We start from the raw sequence: 15849 nt of genomic DNA, 5'->3' as shown, positions 1-15849 counted from the left end.
CTTTGGGAAATAACGCACCTATATGGTTTGACATGGGAGCAAACGAATGAGATCTTGGAGTTTTAAGGGTTAACCGATGTCCGTCTCTCTGCCACAGCTCGGAAGTCGCTGGTCCATGAGTTAAACGAGTGTGTGTCCAGCCGGGTGTTGAAGCTGGAGAAGGAGAATAGGGAGCTGCAGGCCTCCATAGAGAGACTGAAAGAGGATAACCACCTCCTGCAGGAGCAGCAGCTCCAAAGCCAGGAGCTGGACCGAGAGAACCAGAGTCTCAGCAACAAGGTCGGAGGCACAAAACAAAACCTTACGCTGCTTAAAACCATAACTGAAACGCTTCTTCATGAAAATGATTTTACATCTGTTACCTTTTTTTTCTATTTTGTGTTGCATAATTAACAGCAGGAATCCATAGCAAACTCTCTTGTTTCAGTTTTTTATTTTATTTAACCTTTAATTAGTTTATTTAATAATAATAATTTAATTATTAGTTATGATACTTCCTCAGAGGAGAAAGCTCAGATTTTGGTTTGCTGGATAAAGGTGGGCTTTCAGGAAAATGTCCAAAATAAAGAAGCTTTGTTGCATAAAGGAGAAATATGAGATTATACTGAAGTAGAAGAGCCAAGAAATGAACAGAAGCCTGAAAATGAGCAGAACTCGTCACTCAAACCGACATTTGTCTTCTGGACATGTCTGATCGTTAGCTGGAGCGTCTGCAGGGATTATTGGATCAGGAAAGACTCACCAATCAGGACATGGAGTCTCTGGGAGACGAAATACTGAAGGAGAAGCAGAGTCTGCAGAGAGAAATGCACACTCTGCGGGCGGAGAAGGATCGACAGGTAGGCAGCACTCCCGCAGCCAGTCATGCTTGAGGCCTTGGTCCTTACTTTATTGACCCCTTCGTCTGTGTTCTCCCCGCGCGATCAGATCTCAGAGCTGGAGAGTGAGAAGCGGCACCTCTCCGAGGCGGTCAGGTCCCTCCAGGAGCGCGCTCAGTCCAACAGCGAGGCCAGGGTCCGCGAGGTGGAGGCCAAGAACCGCCTGCTGCACCAGAGCATCACCGACACCAGCTCCCGCCTGGCCAGCCTGGAAACCCAGCTCAAGGTGACCAGCGAGGAGGCGGACAGGCTGCGGGAGAAGGCGGGGCGCTGCGAGGAGGTGGAGCGGGAGGTGGCGAGGCTGGAGAGGAGCAGGGACGCCCTGAGCAGAGAGGTGAGCACCGCTGAGCTGGAACGCTGAAACACAGACCAGTTCCTGACCTGCTGCTTTTCCCCAGGTGGCCTCTCTGCGAGCGTGCAGCGAACGGTCGGAGGCGCTGGAGAAGGAGGTGTCCTCCCTGGAGCAGGAGGTGCACAGGCTGAAGAGGGACGCCGAGGAGGCGCAGCGGGAGCAGCAGCGACTGGCCAAGCAGGAGGCGGAGAACAGCCTGCTGACCAAAGAGAACCTGGAGCTCCGCTGCTCCGTGGAAAACCTGCGCTCCTCGTCCGCCCGCCTGCCCACGCTGCAGGAGGAGCTGAAGGAGGCGCAGAGGGAGATGCAGGAGCTGCAGAGCCGGCTGGAGGAGGCCAGGGAGGAGGCGCAGGGAGAGAAGAAGAGGGTGGAGAGACTGGAGCTGAGCGCGGCTGCCACGAACCAGGAGAAGCATCGGCTAGAGGAGGAGGTGGAGAGGAGCAAGGAGGAGAGGGCGGAGGTGGAGAGGGCGAGGCAGGAGGCGCAGAGCAGAGAGGAGGAGCTCAGGAGGGAGGCGGAGGAACTGAAGGAGGAGCGCAGGAGGAGGGAGGAAGGCGACGAGGAGAGGAGGAAGCTCCAGCTGGACCTGGAGCAGTCGGAGAAGGGGAGGAAGAGCATGGAGAAGGAGAGCTGGAGGATCCGGACGCTGCTGGAGGGGAAGGAGACGGAGCTGGAGGAGAGGAGCCGGCATCTGACCACCGCCACCAAGGAGGCGGCGGCTCTGAACAAGGAGGTGGAGAGGCTGAAGGAGGTGGCTGTGAGAGCCAAGGAGATGGAGCGGGAGAACAAGGAGCTGCAGAAACAAGCCACCATTGACAAGAGGACTCTGGCTACTCTGAGGGAGGTGAGGCTGAGCGCTCTTCATCTGATCTTTGAGAACTTTACCAGCTCTTCCGATCAGGAGAGGGAATTCTCCCTCACTTTTCTGAAGGAACAACATATTGTAGTTCTAGTTTTCCAGACGTGTTTTTGTGTGTTTAGGAGCTGGTGTCGGAGAAGCTGAGCGTTCAGCAGCAGAACGTGGAGTTAGAGCGGCTGAACGAGGAGCTGGAGAAGATCGGCCTGAACAGAGAGAAGCTGCTGCAGCAGGAACACACACTGGAGGACAGGTAGGACTGGGACGTCCAACACCATCATGCTATTAACTCAAAGGTTTCTAATTGATTGATTGTCGTTTTTATTATCTTTTTACTGGTTGAGTCTAGTGAAGTTTAAGTTTAGTTGTATGTGAATGGACGCCCCCGTTTGAGTCTGATTTAAACTTAATGTGGAGAAGTGAGCCTGAGAGGGCTTTATGCTTTTCTGTGTGTGTGTGTGTGTGCCAGCAAGTACAGGCTGCTGGAGTCCCGGCTGGAGGAAACGGTCCAGCAGACGATGAAGGTGAAGGAGGAGAAAATCTCCAGTTTGGAGAAGAAGCTTGAAGAAAGCAACGCACTCAATGCTACATTACGCACTGAACTGGCCACTGTAAGGACACACACACACACACACACACACACACACACACACACACACACACACAACTTTCTCGCTAAAACATGTAAACGAGTGAATCAGTGCTTCAACAACTCAATTGGCAGGCTATATAGAAAACCGCAAGTTTTTGCTGAAGAGTAAATGTGGAAAATATGATCATTAAACATAAAAGTCATTATCACAAACTTATTTTAGTACTTCTTAGTCCCTCGGGAATGGGACATTATTGCTCTCGGCTGATGGTTGTTTTCGTGGCTGCTGCAGGCTCGTCAGACTGTGTCTGTGCTGCGGCAGCAACAGGAGGAGGAAAATCACAACACCCAGCAGCACTCTGGCAGCGAGCGGGGGGCCACGGCCGAGCTGCTCCGGATCAAAGATCATCTAATCGATGTAGAAAAGAATGTAAGATTTATTCATGTTGCTACAGAAAGTTTATCTCATACTGTAATTTTTGTTTCCCCAGTCTTTATTCAAAGCTGTTTCACATTTTGTGCCTAATTCATTAATGAATTCTGTCCCTATGCGCCCTGTGTTTGTGGAGTCTTCTCAACTTTGTCGCCATTTTCCGCAGAACGCCTCGCTGCAGACGGAGAGCAGCCTGCTGAAGGAGCAGCTGAAACAGCTGGAGAACCAAAACACTTCCCTCAACAACCAGATGGTGGCGCTGCAGCGGCACACCACCACGCTGCAAGAGCAGAATTCAGCCTTACACACACAGACTGCCAAATTACAGGTCGGTGTAAAAAGAAACAGGCTTTTAATTCTGAGCAGGCGGTTGTAAAATCGGACTGGAATATCCTCGCAGCTGGACCACTCTCAGGATTTATGATCCATTGATTCTTTTAAAATGAGAAAATCATCCCTGGTTTCATCTTTTACATCAGATCTGTGCCACATCGTTGTGAAGTGTAGTTTTAGAAGGTTTTTTTTGTCTCATAGGTGGAGAACTCCACACTGTCCTCTCAGAGCGCGTCCCTCATGGCCCAGAATGCAGTGCTGCAGGGCCAAGTCACCGCCCTGGAGACGGAGGTGGAGTCCTGGCAGCGGCAGCGCGAGGAGGCGTGGCGCGGCAGGGAGAACGTGCTCAGCGACCACGAGCGCCTGCTCAACGTGCACGAGAGGCAGGCCCACGAGTACGAGCAGCTGATCAGCCAGCACGCCGCGCTGAAGGGCAAGCAGCGGGCGCTGGAGGGCGAACACCGGGCGCTGCACGCAAAGTACGGGAACCTGCAGATGGATCAAGTCCAGCCGCTGCTGGGGCTGTAGATGTTCATGTGAATGAGGGGCATCAGTAAGTTAGGGTGCATTTCATTCGCTCGTGTGTGTGTCTGCAGGTACTGCGTGCTGCTGCAGCAGAAGGATAAATGGGAGGAACAGGAGGGGCGGGGTCAGAAGGATAAAGAGGAACTCAGCCAGGAGGTTCAGAAGAACCGCCTGCTGCAGCAGGAGAATCTCCAGCTGAAGTCCGAGGTGGACAGGTAAAGAGAAAACAAATCTCTGCTTCACATCCTGAACCCACCCTGTGTTACAGCTCGACGTATCCGTCCGTCACATGACTCCTCACATCATGTAATTGTCACGTTCAGGCTGATGGAAAACAAATCGCAGCATGCGGAGCAAAGCGACGTCCTCCAGCAGCGCGTGAATGAACTGAAAAGCTCTTTAGCGACCGCCCAGCAGGAGGCCAGCCAGTGGATGACGCGATACGATTCGCTGATGGAGCAGCACCAGGGCCTGGACATCACCATGACCAAACTGGACAACCACTGCGAGGTAAACTGTCGATTTCACTCCACCACGAGGCGGCAGCAATCAAGACTTCACAGGAGTGTTTAACTTTTGAAATCCTAAGCTTCCTCTTTTTCAAGACGCGATCTGGATCACCTCTGCTCGCTCGTTAACGTGTGCCACATGTGTTTTTCATGTTCTCAGCTCTTGAGTCGACTGAAGGGGAACCTGGAGGAGGAGAACCACCACCTTCTGAGTCAGATCAACCTGCTGAGTCAGCAGAACCACACGCTCCTGGAGAGGAGCATGGAGAGCAAGGAGCTGTATCACCAGGAGCAGAAACTCTACATGTGCGTACACACGGCCAAACCAGCCGTGCCAGCAGACGAAGACGGCCGGCAAATGAAGAGCACGACAGAAAACGTGGCTAACGCAGTATTTCTTCTTTCGCTTTCTTCCCCTGGTTAGAGATAAGCTGAATGCTCTCCGCCGTCAGAAAGAGAAACTGGAGGAGAAGATCATGGATCAGTACAAGTTCTACGACCCCACGCCTAAAAAGTCAGTTCTTCAGATAAATAAAAACACACCTAACACAGTAACAGATATACCTGAAATGAGCCTATATTTCCTCAAAACACTTGGATTTTCTTTACATTTTCTCTTTCCTTAAATTATTAAAGTGAGCAAGTCTTCCTTTATTCAGTTCTTTAAAATATGATTGAAAATTCTTTGGGGAAAACAATAACAGCCTGCAGCTTCTCTCAGTGAGGGGTTGAGTTAAGTCGTATGATTGAGATTAAAGTGCTGCTCCGTCCTCAGGAGGAGCCAGTGGTCCGGAGCCAAAGCTTTAGCCAAGCTCATCAAACCCCGAAAGGAGAGCAGCAGGGAGCGAGGAGGCGACCGGGACAAGGAGGCCGTCAAGGAGAGGGAGCGGATCAAGAGCGCCCCGGACATCCCGCTGCCCGCCCCGCCCCCGCTCCTCCCCCCGGAGACCCCGCCCCTTCATCGGAGCGTGAGCGACTCGCACGACGGCGGCCACGCCCACAGCAACCACCACAGCCTCGCCACCAGCCCCAGCCTGGGCCCAAAGAGCCCGGCACTGACCCCCATCAGCCGAGGTAAAACACAGCAGACTCACATACAAAAACGCTACATCACACCCAGTCCGCACCAACACCTCCCCTCAGTGATGGAGGCATCGCTTCAACCTTGGATTGTGGTTTTTGCATTTTGTCTGAAACCAAATTTATGAACTGAGCAACATTTTAAATTAATTTCCTAAATGTGAAATGTCTTGATGAGATAAGAGTAACATCAACTCTCAGTTCTGGTCATATTCCACTTCCTGCCTACAAGAAAAGTAAAGCAAATCCTCAGTGTGATTCCTTTGCCACGCCTGTAGAGGGCAGTGCTGACCAACACTTAACTTAATGGATGGTTGACTGTAAACATAAGTTGCTCTTGTCTGAACCACCTGTGTTTTTGGTCCAAACAGATTCTGCTTCTAACGTGCAGGGATGTGGCAGACTTAAAGTTAAAATGGTTTTTAAATTATGACCAAATTTCACTTAACTTTAGCAAACAAGCAAGACGTAAAAACATAAAATAATAGACATTCGGGTTTCTTTAGGATATGCTTTATCACTTGGTCAGGAGTTAAAGTTCTCAGTAAAACCTCAACTGGAATGCTGGGTTTTTCTCCATAGTCCCAAATAATCCAATATATAGACTACAGGCTTCACTGTAATCCTGGAGAGAGGGGGTCCTCAACCTGTCCAGAAGCTTTTCATGGGCCTCCCAGAAAGAAAAAAAAAAAAACCAATAAATGGGCCCATGTTGTCAGTGACTGTTGTAGAACACCATGAGAGTTCAAACTTACAAGAAGCCTTCTGAGAAAAAAATGCTCTTATTCACTCATTATTTAATATTCACAAATCTGTGCAGACACCACAATTTTTCTTTCTTTACTGTCATGAAAAAGAATGTTAAACATCCAGTTTGTGCTGTTTTTGGCCCGTCTCCGTTTGGGAGTGATCAATCACAGAGTTACAGCTCCGCAGGAGGAGGAGGAAGAGGAATGCCAACAGGCTGTTAAAACGACGAACCGGTCCGAAATGACGACAGGAATCCCTCTCAGGCTGCTGCTGTTGCTTCTCTCAGACTGACGTTGACTCTAATATCAACACAGCTTGTGGATGTAGTGGAAATCAAGCAACGACGTCAATATTTGCTTTAGATGGAGCGATGGTGGCAGAGCCCTGTGCGATGGTGGTTACAGTCTGCGGAGAAGTGCCGCAGACGCATGTCGTCACATCTCAGCGACGCAGAAACTTAAAAAAAAACCCCCCATTTCCTTTTTCCCATCGGTTCCCAGCACGTGACTGCATATGAAATGTTCTTAAACCGTCCAACATGATTTGACATTTCTCATCATGCGCCACGTTGTGGGTTTTAAAGAGTTACAGCCACTCCCCCCCCGTAACTACCTGATTTCAAGCTTTTTACCATCTTTTAATGCATGATCCTCACTGTGGTTTGGTCTCTGCTGTCGGGCTTTCTGTTGATTTTGTTCTTTCTTTTTGCAAATCATTACCTTCCTTATTCGTTATGAATCTGAGCTCACATTAGTCGACTTGCTAATTTAGGAAAAGAGGAAAAAACCAAATGTGAAATTCAAATAGCTCTGCTGTATTTTCATATGCAATATCCACATAAAAACAGTACAAAGTCACAAGGAGTTCGGATTTGGTACATTGCAGTGTTGAGGTAAAGACAAACAAATAATCTCATTTTACAAAAAAATGCAGAAAAATCTGAGATCTACTTTTGTTAAAGGTGCTGTAGGCAGGATTCCGCGGCGATTTGACCCATCTAAGATGGCGATTTGAAACCCAGCACAGCCAATCCTGTCCTGTTTTCTCTGACATCACGCCCTTATGCAAGTTAAGCCCCTCCCACAAGAACGTGCAACGAACGCCCCTCGACCAATCACGGTTAGAGCCTCATGGGCTCTTCTGATTGGTCAACGATACCTGGAGCTGTCGAGATTACTTTTCAGCTCAGAACAGAGACAGATGGAAACGCTGCGCCCTCGCGGTAGTGCAATTATGCTACACTCCTAAAGGATTATCAATGGATACTCTAACATTTAATCCAAAGGAAACAGAAAAATTAGCATTGACTAGCAAAATCCTGCCTACAGCACCTTTAAAGTTTCCCTGATTCTACTGAACTACTTTCTTTTGATTTGATTCTTATGGTTTTTCTTGCATGAGATCTTTTTGTTTCAGTTTCTGTTGATCAATAACTTCCTAACGTTGTGTTTTCTTTCATTTACTCGCTGTCATTCTTTCATCTTCTTTATATTTCTCCCCCTCCTCCTCTTCCTTTTCTTCTTTTTTCTCTCCATCTCAGCTTCGACTGCCCCAAAGCGCTTCCCTTTCTTCCGCAGTAAAAGTCAAGACAAGCTCCTCTATTCCTCCTCCTCCTCCTCTTCCTCCTCCTCCTCCACGTCCCTGCCGCCCCCCTCCTCCCGCCCCTCCCTCTCTCTCACCAGACGTCTGCGATTCTGGTCCTCCACCGACATCACAGCCGACGTCGGCACTAGCCAGCCCATCTCAGCCGGCGGAGTTTTCTAACGCTCCCCTCCTCCTCTTCCTCATCATCATCATCATCCATCATCCATCGTTCGCATCTCCACCGCACACCTCATCGTTATCAACTCTCTTCATATCGCATCGCAAAAAACGCACAGAAGTCCACACACCAACACTAATCCTGTCGAACGCTGCACACACACAAACACACACAGGTGCATGCCGCCGGACAGTGTCACTAGTAAGTAGTGCGAGTGTGTGTGCGCTCAAACGTGTGCCTCTGCTTCAGTATTTTTAAGCTGACGAGTGTCGGTCGTTTCATGTCCCTCTGCTTCGACACAGATGTGTTTGCTTCACACTGACTTTTTACCGACGTCTGTGTCTGAAACGCGTCTGTCCGCAGCAGTAACTCGTCGCCCGCCGTTAATGTTCGCTGCATTTTCTGCTCTTACTTTACTGGAGTTCAGTCCAATGCTCACTGGAAATATGCTGGGTTTTTTTTCCATCTATAAAGTCTTCACAGCACTTCACTGTTGTCCGCATTTTATGTTTCAGCCTCACTGCAAAGTGGATTAAAACATTCTTTCCTCTCTCTTTAAAATTGTACACACATGGACACATAATGACATTTTGGATTGAGGCTGTAACAGCACGATGTGGAAAAAGCGACCTTTCCAATGCTTTCAGCACTTTTGATGATTTACGCTCCCTTTTAGATTAGTCACCGTTCGATCATTTTCATGGCGACTTCTGAAACATCCACCACTCCAGGTACAGGACTGGAAGGAACCGGTTCTGTTTTTAATTACTAACTCTGTGGTGTAGTGGTCAACACTCTGGCATCTGCCTTCACTGATAGGAGCAGCTGTAGCACCGCCTCGATCCTGAGGTGAATCACGAGAACGTGAACGACGGGACTAAGAATTGCTGTTTTCATCAGTTGAAGTGATTCTTTCTTATTGGCAAAGGGTGCAAGTCTGTGTGCTGTGATCTTCATGAGAAAGTGAAACGTGGGAGGACTCTTGGATGGAATTTGATGAGAAACAGCAGCGTCAGCTTTGCTTCCTTGCTTCGTTGAGTCACAGATTTCACCTCACTCCTGTGTTTTTTGGCGCCGCGCTCTCACAGCACACTGCCTTTTGTATGCCTGTCTCTATGGGGACTGGACGCTCCCTCACCGTGCTCTGATTGGCCCACAGGAATGACGGACAGGGGCCGCGGCATTTATCGCAGCAGCACTCCAGGGGACAGCAGTGAAAATGGAGTTAATGGAGAGGACGGTCCTGGAGCAGGTATTTCATGGAGCGATGATTGAAAATGACTGAAACATCCTCTTTGATTGCCTTAAAAATAGTGCTTTGTCAACACAATCTAAAGAGAAAGTCACAATTCTTCTTTCAATCCCAGGTCAGACCCACAAGAGTCATTTGAGCTCCACTCCAAACCATCATTCCTCCTCGCTGGCGCTCGCCAACAATCCCAACTCCAGACTGGGACCAGGAGCCAATCGCAGGCCCAGAGGTAATTATTCTAGCTTATTCATTTTAAGCATGTCGGCATCTTTTGCATGAACCTCCTCCCTGAACACCTCGGGTTTTTCTTTATTTTCACCACATTCTCATTCATACATTTTCAGTCTCTTCTCTAGTTACTGTCATATGGAGGCTTTAAGAAAGATCCTAGAACTCTGTTTAATTGATTTTGAGTTCTTTATGTGACATTTTAATTCATTATTTGACACAATTCGGTTATTCAACTTCCAAAAATTCATATTTAGTTACTTTAAATGTGCTACAACATGAGTTTTGTATGATTGAATTTTAAAGAGCTGATTGATAAATGTAATCTTTTTTTGCAGCAGCAGCAGAATCTATAAGTCTTTTTGAAGAAATGCTGTATAATTGGAAGAATTTATTGATGTGTTGCCTGGTTGATGATGCAGTAAAAAATGGTTTCAGGGTTATTTGACGAAGACTCTCGCCACAACGCGTCGGACTCGGTGTTTGGTCCACCCGGCATCCCGGGAGGACGCCCGGGCTCGGCGGACTTCAGCCACAACACCTCCAGCTCCAACTCGCCGGTCAACTGCAGAGGTGCAGACCCGTCCCGACGCCAACGATCATCTTGAATGAAGTCTCTTTTCTCTGGGACGAGCGAAATTAATCTGATGTCACTCAGTCTAATAAGACCTCTGCACGTCCTCAGACACCTCCGACCGCCAGGCCCGCTCCGCCAGCCTCTCCAGCGACGACGTCATCGGCCTCAGCCAATCGCAGCTGGCTCTGTCACGAAGCTCCACCCTCCCGTATGACCACGCGCCGCAGAGGGCCCAGCCGCAGCGAGGAGGCGGAGTCAGGAGCAAGACGCGCCCCTCTTCTCCCGGGAGCGAGATGGTGACGCTGGAGCAGTTTTTACAAGAAAGCAACCTGCAGTCTCCTCCTGTGGTGAGAAATCCTCTCAGACATGGCAGAAGGGAGAACATGCAAACTCAGAGTGTTCTTCCTGTGTGCTGTGTGCTCTTGCTTCACCACGTCATGACTTTAGGTATTATCAGCAGGAGTCAAAGGGGAAACAAGAAGCAGAAATGAATCACCTCATTCAAGACATAAATCCTTTTTTTCCCTTTCTTTCGTTCTTGTGGGAGGGCTGTTCATCCATGCCAGAGTCGGTCTTGGAGTGAATCCCCAGCAGGAAAAACACAGATAACAAGCCAGGAGCTGGAGCGTTTTTCAGGCGTGGAGCCATTTGGAAGGCAGAAACACCTCAGATTAGAGTCGAAGTCAATTTAATGTCCTTTAAATGGTGCAAACATCTGCAATAATGTGCAGTTTGAGAAATGCAATGAGAAGTGAATGATAAGCTCCGACTGGAACAAACGCTGGTCCATCTCCACTGGTTCCAGTTCTCTACAACACGTCATTTGTTTCAAGAGCTGATGTTTCACTCGTGGGAAAAGAAATACAAGTTGGGCAATCGCACAGTCGTATTTCAGTCACTGAAATGATGCTGTTTCCTGGCTGAGCAAGAGACTCATTTAAGATCCACTGCTGGAAATATTTTCTTTCACCTGTGAATCTGCTTTTCGCGGTTCATCATCAAAGAGCCAGACGTGAAATCACCGTGAGGATATTACAAAAATGTCTGTTCAGTGATCGTAATACGCCCATAATAATTCATCCAGATGATCTAAAGCATTGATAATGATAAAACTGCACTTGTTCCTGTAAAACCGGTGACTGGACGAAGTGGTCCAGTTCAAATCAACTTGATTTACAGTGATTCCCACCTTAACTTCAAAGCTTCAGTTAAATCGCACCAGACGTCTTACTGTAAATCAGGCGTGACTCCCCAATAACTACACCATTACTCAAAAAGTACACAATTTAAGGGTAAAATTACACACACACCGTATAGAAAGGCATCCAAAATTTAACTTGGCTCAAATGGGGAACTTCTCTGTCTCACGTTGTTTCACTCATTGAGGAATGTTAAGAGGGCACGCTGCTGTTTTAGAAGATGTTACGTAGTATTTGACTGGAGTCGTGTGGAGGACTCCCGTAAGAGCTGTTTCACTGTCCAGTAAAAGGGTCTCTGTTTACGCTTGGTTTCTACAAAACGTCTGCTGGTAGAAAAAATGGCTTTCACTTCAACAGATACAGTGAGCTCTTTCCAGTTTGAAGACAGAAGTAAGGACTCTCAGTTCAGTTTTCAAATGTAGCTGCTGGCTGTGCAACGTTTTCATTTATTAGATTTCAGTGACGTCTGCAGACGTCTCTCTCTCTTTATATATCACAGCTAAGAAGAATAATCTAGCTGGTAGTAATTTTGGAATCTGACCGTTTTACAGGTGTCCACAGGAAGCAGGGAGGACTTGATGACCGACTACTTCACCAGAAGCCCCGCCCCCTCGGCGTCCAGCAGAGAGCAGGTGACTCCCACCAGCTACGTGACGCCCACGGTCCAGCCGTCCAGCCAGAGGCCGGGGCAGAGCGTCAAGCCGTCGCCCCGCCAGCCGGTCGGCCAGTCTCCGGCCTCCACCCAGAATCCCTCGCACCGCGCCGGCCAGTCGCTGAGCCGGGCCTTCAGCCTGGCCTCCGCCGACCTGCTGCGCTCTAACGGGCCGGACAGTTTCCGTGGAAACGAGGGCTCCCCCGGCCAGGCGGACGTTGTGGTCCGGCGGCAGGGCGGAGGGCACAGCGGCCGGGAGCGCCCGCTGTCGGCCCGGATCTCCGGGACCGGCGGTCAGCACGGAGACGCCGGCTTCCTGAGCCCCACCATCCACCACTCGTCCTCGCTCAACCTGCAGACGGAGAGATACGCAGAGAGGGAGCGGGACCGGGACCGGGCCAGGACTCCCGTCTCCGTCTCCAGGAACGGCCTGTCGGCGACGTCCTCCGGCCACCGCGGCGAGGTCGCCATGGTGACCCCGGTCAGGGCCGTCCCCACGGCACGGGCCGACACCGTCGCCGAGCACGGGGACGTCCAGAGAGAGGGCCGCTCCGGCGACTCCTCCCACTCCAAGAAAGAGAGCGAGCGAGCCAGGTGCAGCTCTGCGGAACGCCCCAAGAGCACGCCGGCCTCGCCCGACCCCAACAACGACCCGCAGACGGTGTGGTACGAGTACGGCTGCGTCTAAAGACGGGAACCGGAACGCTCCGCTGCGCCTGAGCTCTGACATCAACGGCCCCGCTGTGTTGTGGGTCAATGTCCAAACTTCTGGAAGTCGACGGTTGCTGTCTGTGGCAAAGGCTTTGTTCAAACCCCGGGAAGCAAAGCCGCAGTTTCAACACAACTCGCCATTGAAGGAAGGAACTTTCTCTGGAATAAAGTTTTGCAAGAAGAAGAACTAAAACTTGACTCTGTGAAGACACCTGCTGATTCTGCTGGTTCAGGAACTCAGAAGGCTGCAGCCTACAGTCACGTGCAAAAAGAAGGACATAAGAAACTCTTCTGGAACCATAAATCAATAGAGAAACCAAAACTCTCGTCTGTCCGTGTTACTGAATGAAATGAAGTCACAAAATTGGATTCAGAAGAATTTAAAGCAGACCTGATAACCTGATAAAGTTTCAGAGAAAACCACTTTTGATCGTGGAGGAAGACAAAGTTCACTGGTGAGTGCTGAGTTATTGCACGTGGCTGTGGCTGCGCCTGCTGACCGCCTTCCACTGATCTCCACTTGAACTTTATCTGTGGTCTTTGAGGACGGAGTCCTTCACTTCGCCGTGATCCTGCAGGTTTTCTCCGCAGCCACACACGGAGCCTTTCAACAACAACAACAACTACAAAAAAAAAAAACATGATTGTAAAGCGGATGTTTGGACCAAGTGATGATCCAGATGTTACTCATCTTTTGAGGCTTGTTTGACCACAGTCAGCGGCGGAGATTAAAGCGGTTGGAATCTCCAACGCTGCGGGGACGGAGGACGAGTGCTAAACGCTACGGTTCAACCTGGACTCTGGGTAAACCTTCGCGATGAGCCGAGCGACTGAATGTATCAGGTTTCTTCTTCACTATCTACAGCAAAATGGACGAGATGAGGGGAGAAAACATTGAGATGGAGAGAGAGAGAGAGGGGGAATAAATAGATGGATGATGGAGAGAGAGAGAGAGAGAGAGATAGGGGCAAAGATGGAGCGAGTGTTGGACGGAGAGATAAACAGTTGAGAGATGGAGGGACTCCTCCCAGTTAAATTACAGTCTTTCTCCTTCCAGCTTTAGATTCTGTCCCAGCATGCAACACTCTACTGACACTTTACTGGAAACATCGCTCGAACCAAGCCAACACGAGTCTCTTACACACACACACACACACACACAAACACACACAAACACATGCACGAACGCACACACACTTATATAGAATGATATATATTCAGACACAGGCATTGTGTGCCTGAGGTGGTTGGTTGGTGGCTTTGCAAACCAGTCAGCTGGATCTAATTTACACACACACACACACACAGCACTGGGTGAGTTTTGCAGCAGTTTGACAGTAACGAGAGCTGCACACACACAGAGATTCGGGCTGAAATCCGGTGCGAATGGAGACGAGCAGACGCAGCGGCAGAGCGGTTGACGTGTCTCCGGCGGACTCCTACCTGGCCGCGGGGGAGACGCAGTGACACATTCGAAACGCATCTCCTCTGGTTTGATGATTAACCCCGCTGGTTTCACTCCCCCGGCATCGAGGCACGCTGCAGCTCATCAGCAGGTGGGAGGCGGGGAGTTACGACTGGTTAATTAAAAATTATTGAATTTAGAGACACGTGAATGGGTTCAGTGTTGCTCCTTTGGACATGTTTTTCCAGCCTGTTTGAAAAGGATGAGTGAAGAAAGAAAGCTGAATGAAGGTAATGAAAGTAGAATTTGAAAGAAATGAGAAAGATTGTGATGGGAAGTGACCGACTGCACACATTCAAAGCACTACATCGACGATGATGATGATGATGATGATGATGGGAGGATGAAAACGTAACACTGGAATCACAACATTTTTAACCGAACGTGACACGTTAATATGCAACCAGATAAATTATTTTTCCTGCAACGTTTGTACATGTTGGTAGAGTCTATGAACTGCTCACACGGTAGAAGACTTTTCTTGTCGAATCCTCATGAAATTTTACTTGTTGATACCAAAAGAACAAAAGATGAATTTCTGTGAAGTTTGTGTAGATTGTTTTTTTTTAATGAAAGAAAAAAAATGCTTTACAACATGGAGTAGTCGTCCACTTCCTCTTTGGAGGAATTCTGTAGGCCGAGTCTGTTTTTAGAAGCTTTTATGCAAATGTTTTGTTTTTTTTCTGTCCCGCAACTTTGTCGTCCTCCCTCGACTCGGAACGAACCGAGTGAGACTGGAATCCTGCTGTAACTGGAATTACTGCTGCTGTAGCTCACTTTAAGACTGCTATGCTGTGATGTGACTACTGTTATAAGGCTGTTTAAAGGCTACTAGTTTGATGGAGCAGAAACCCAGGGTGTTATTAGACTCGGCGGCTTTTTGCTAATAAAGATTTTTAAAGTTGCACTGAGTTATCATCAGTATGATATTTTTGAATGAAAATCACAAAGTGAACGAAAAGTTACTTGAAACTTGAAAATTACCCTTTACAGCTTTAAAAATGACAACAAAAGAAAAAAGCAGTGAGAGGTACGAGGGGGAGTATCAAGCAACGTGCACATCGGTTTATCAGATGTAATATCTCACTTCAATGTTCATGAAATGAAAACACAGTTTTAGTCAGTTATTTTTAATAGTCTTTTATGGGAAGTAAAGAATGAATTAAGAGGTACATGGGATATTACTTCAGTTTTGGGCACAAATACATAGAGTTTGTACAAAAAATGTCCTAGTAAATGAAAGGTTGCATGAATGCTGCACTAAATTCATGTACGTCTGTAAAATAGGATGTGAGAGTTCGGGGGTAAAAATACAGTCGGGTTCGTAAATTTACTTCCCCTTTAAATAGAACATGGGCTGTAGCCACTGATAACATGATACCTGTCTTATAATTTAAAGCATTTAAAGTTTAATAAAGCGAGTCCCTTAATAACTTGCTAGTAGCGTAATAAAATATATGGGCTGTTGATATGGCCATAGTCATTTATTGAGGATTTATATTCTGCAGCACTTACCTGTTTGTTTTAGTTTACTTGCATTATCTACATTATTGGTGAGTGATACATTATTATGTGTGGTGTCACCAAAGCCATTGTACAATGATTGTACACCTTGGAAGTTTCCCAGCGCCCAAAATGTTTCAGGCTATTTAATTTGGATACTTGAAAGAAGAAAAATAGTAATTCATAAATCCA

At 48.2% G+C, this 15849-nt stretch overlaps 1 protein-coding gene across 2 annotated transcripts in view; it reads left to right on the top strand.

Moving 5' to 3' along the window:
* ccdc88c (coiled-coil domain containing 88C) overlaps positions 1–15061 on the top strand; it is a 36333-nt gene extending 21272 nt beyond the window's left edge. The window contains exons 13-31 of one of the 2 annotated variants that reach the window (XM_030116413.1): positions 98–279; positions 702–839; positions 928–1212; positions 1277–2074; positions 2212–2339; positions 2556–2697; positions 2971–3108; positions 3278–3439; positions 3646–3923; positions 4041–4184; positions 4293–4479; positions 4639–4784; positions 4903–4992; positions 5254–5552; positions 9230–9322; positions 9438–9551; positions 9989–10123; positions 10236–10474; positions 11878–15061. In XM_030116413.1, the coding sequence (XP_029972273.1) occupies positions 98–279; positions 702–839; positions 928–1212; positions 1277–2074; positions 2212–2339; positions 2556–2697; positions 2971–3108; positions 3278–3439; positions 3646–3923; positions 4041–4184; positions 4293–4479; positions 4639–4784; positions 4903–4992; positions 5254–5552; positions 9230–9322; positions 9438–9551; positions 9989–10123; positions 10236–10474; positions 11878–12666 (4487 nt within the window). In that variant the 3' untranslated portion in view covers positions 12667–15061. Of the gene's footprint in view, positions 1–97; positions 280–701; positions 840–927; positions 1213–1276; positions 2075–2211; positions 2340–2555; positions 2698–2970; positions 3109–3277; positions 3440–3645; positions 3924–4040; positions 4185–4292; positions 4480–4638; positions 4785–4902; positions 4993–5253; positions 5553–7848; positions 8242–9229; positions 9323–9437; positions 9552–9988; positions 10124–10235; positions 10475–11877 lie in introns of those variants that run through there. The other variant, XM_030116415.1, reaches the window with a different exon arrangement.
* Positions 15062–15849: the final 788 nt, after the last annotated feature.

This window comes from Salarias fasciatus, chromosome 19 (assembly GCF_902148845.1).
Source record: "Salarias fasciatus chromosome 19, fSalaFa1.1, whole genome shotgun sequence".
Lineage (NCBI taxonomy): Eukaryota > Metazoa > Chordata > Actinopteri > Blenniiformes > Blenniidae > Salarias > Salarias fasciatus.
Note: the sequence above shows the minus strand (reverse complement) of the source record. Positions and strands in the feature narration are given on the sequence as shown.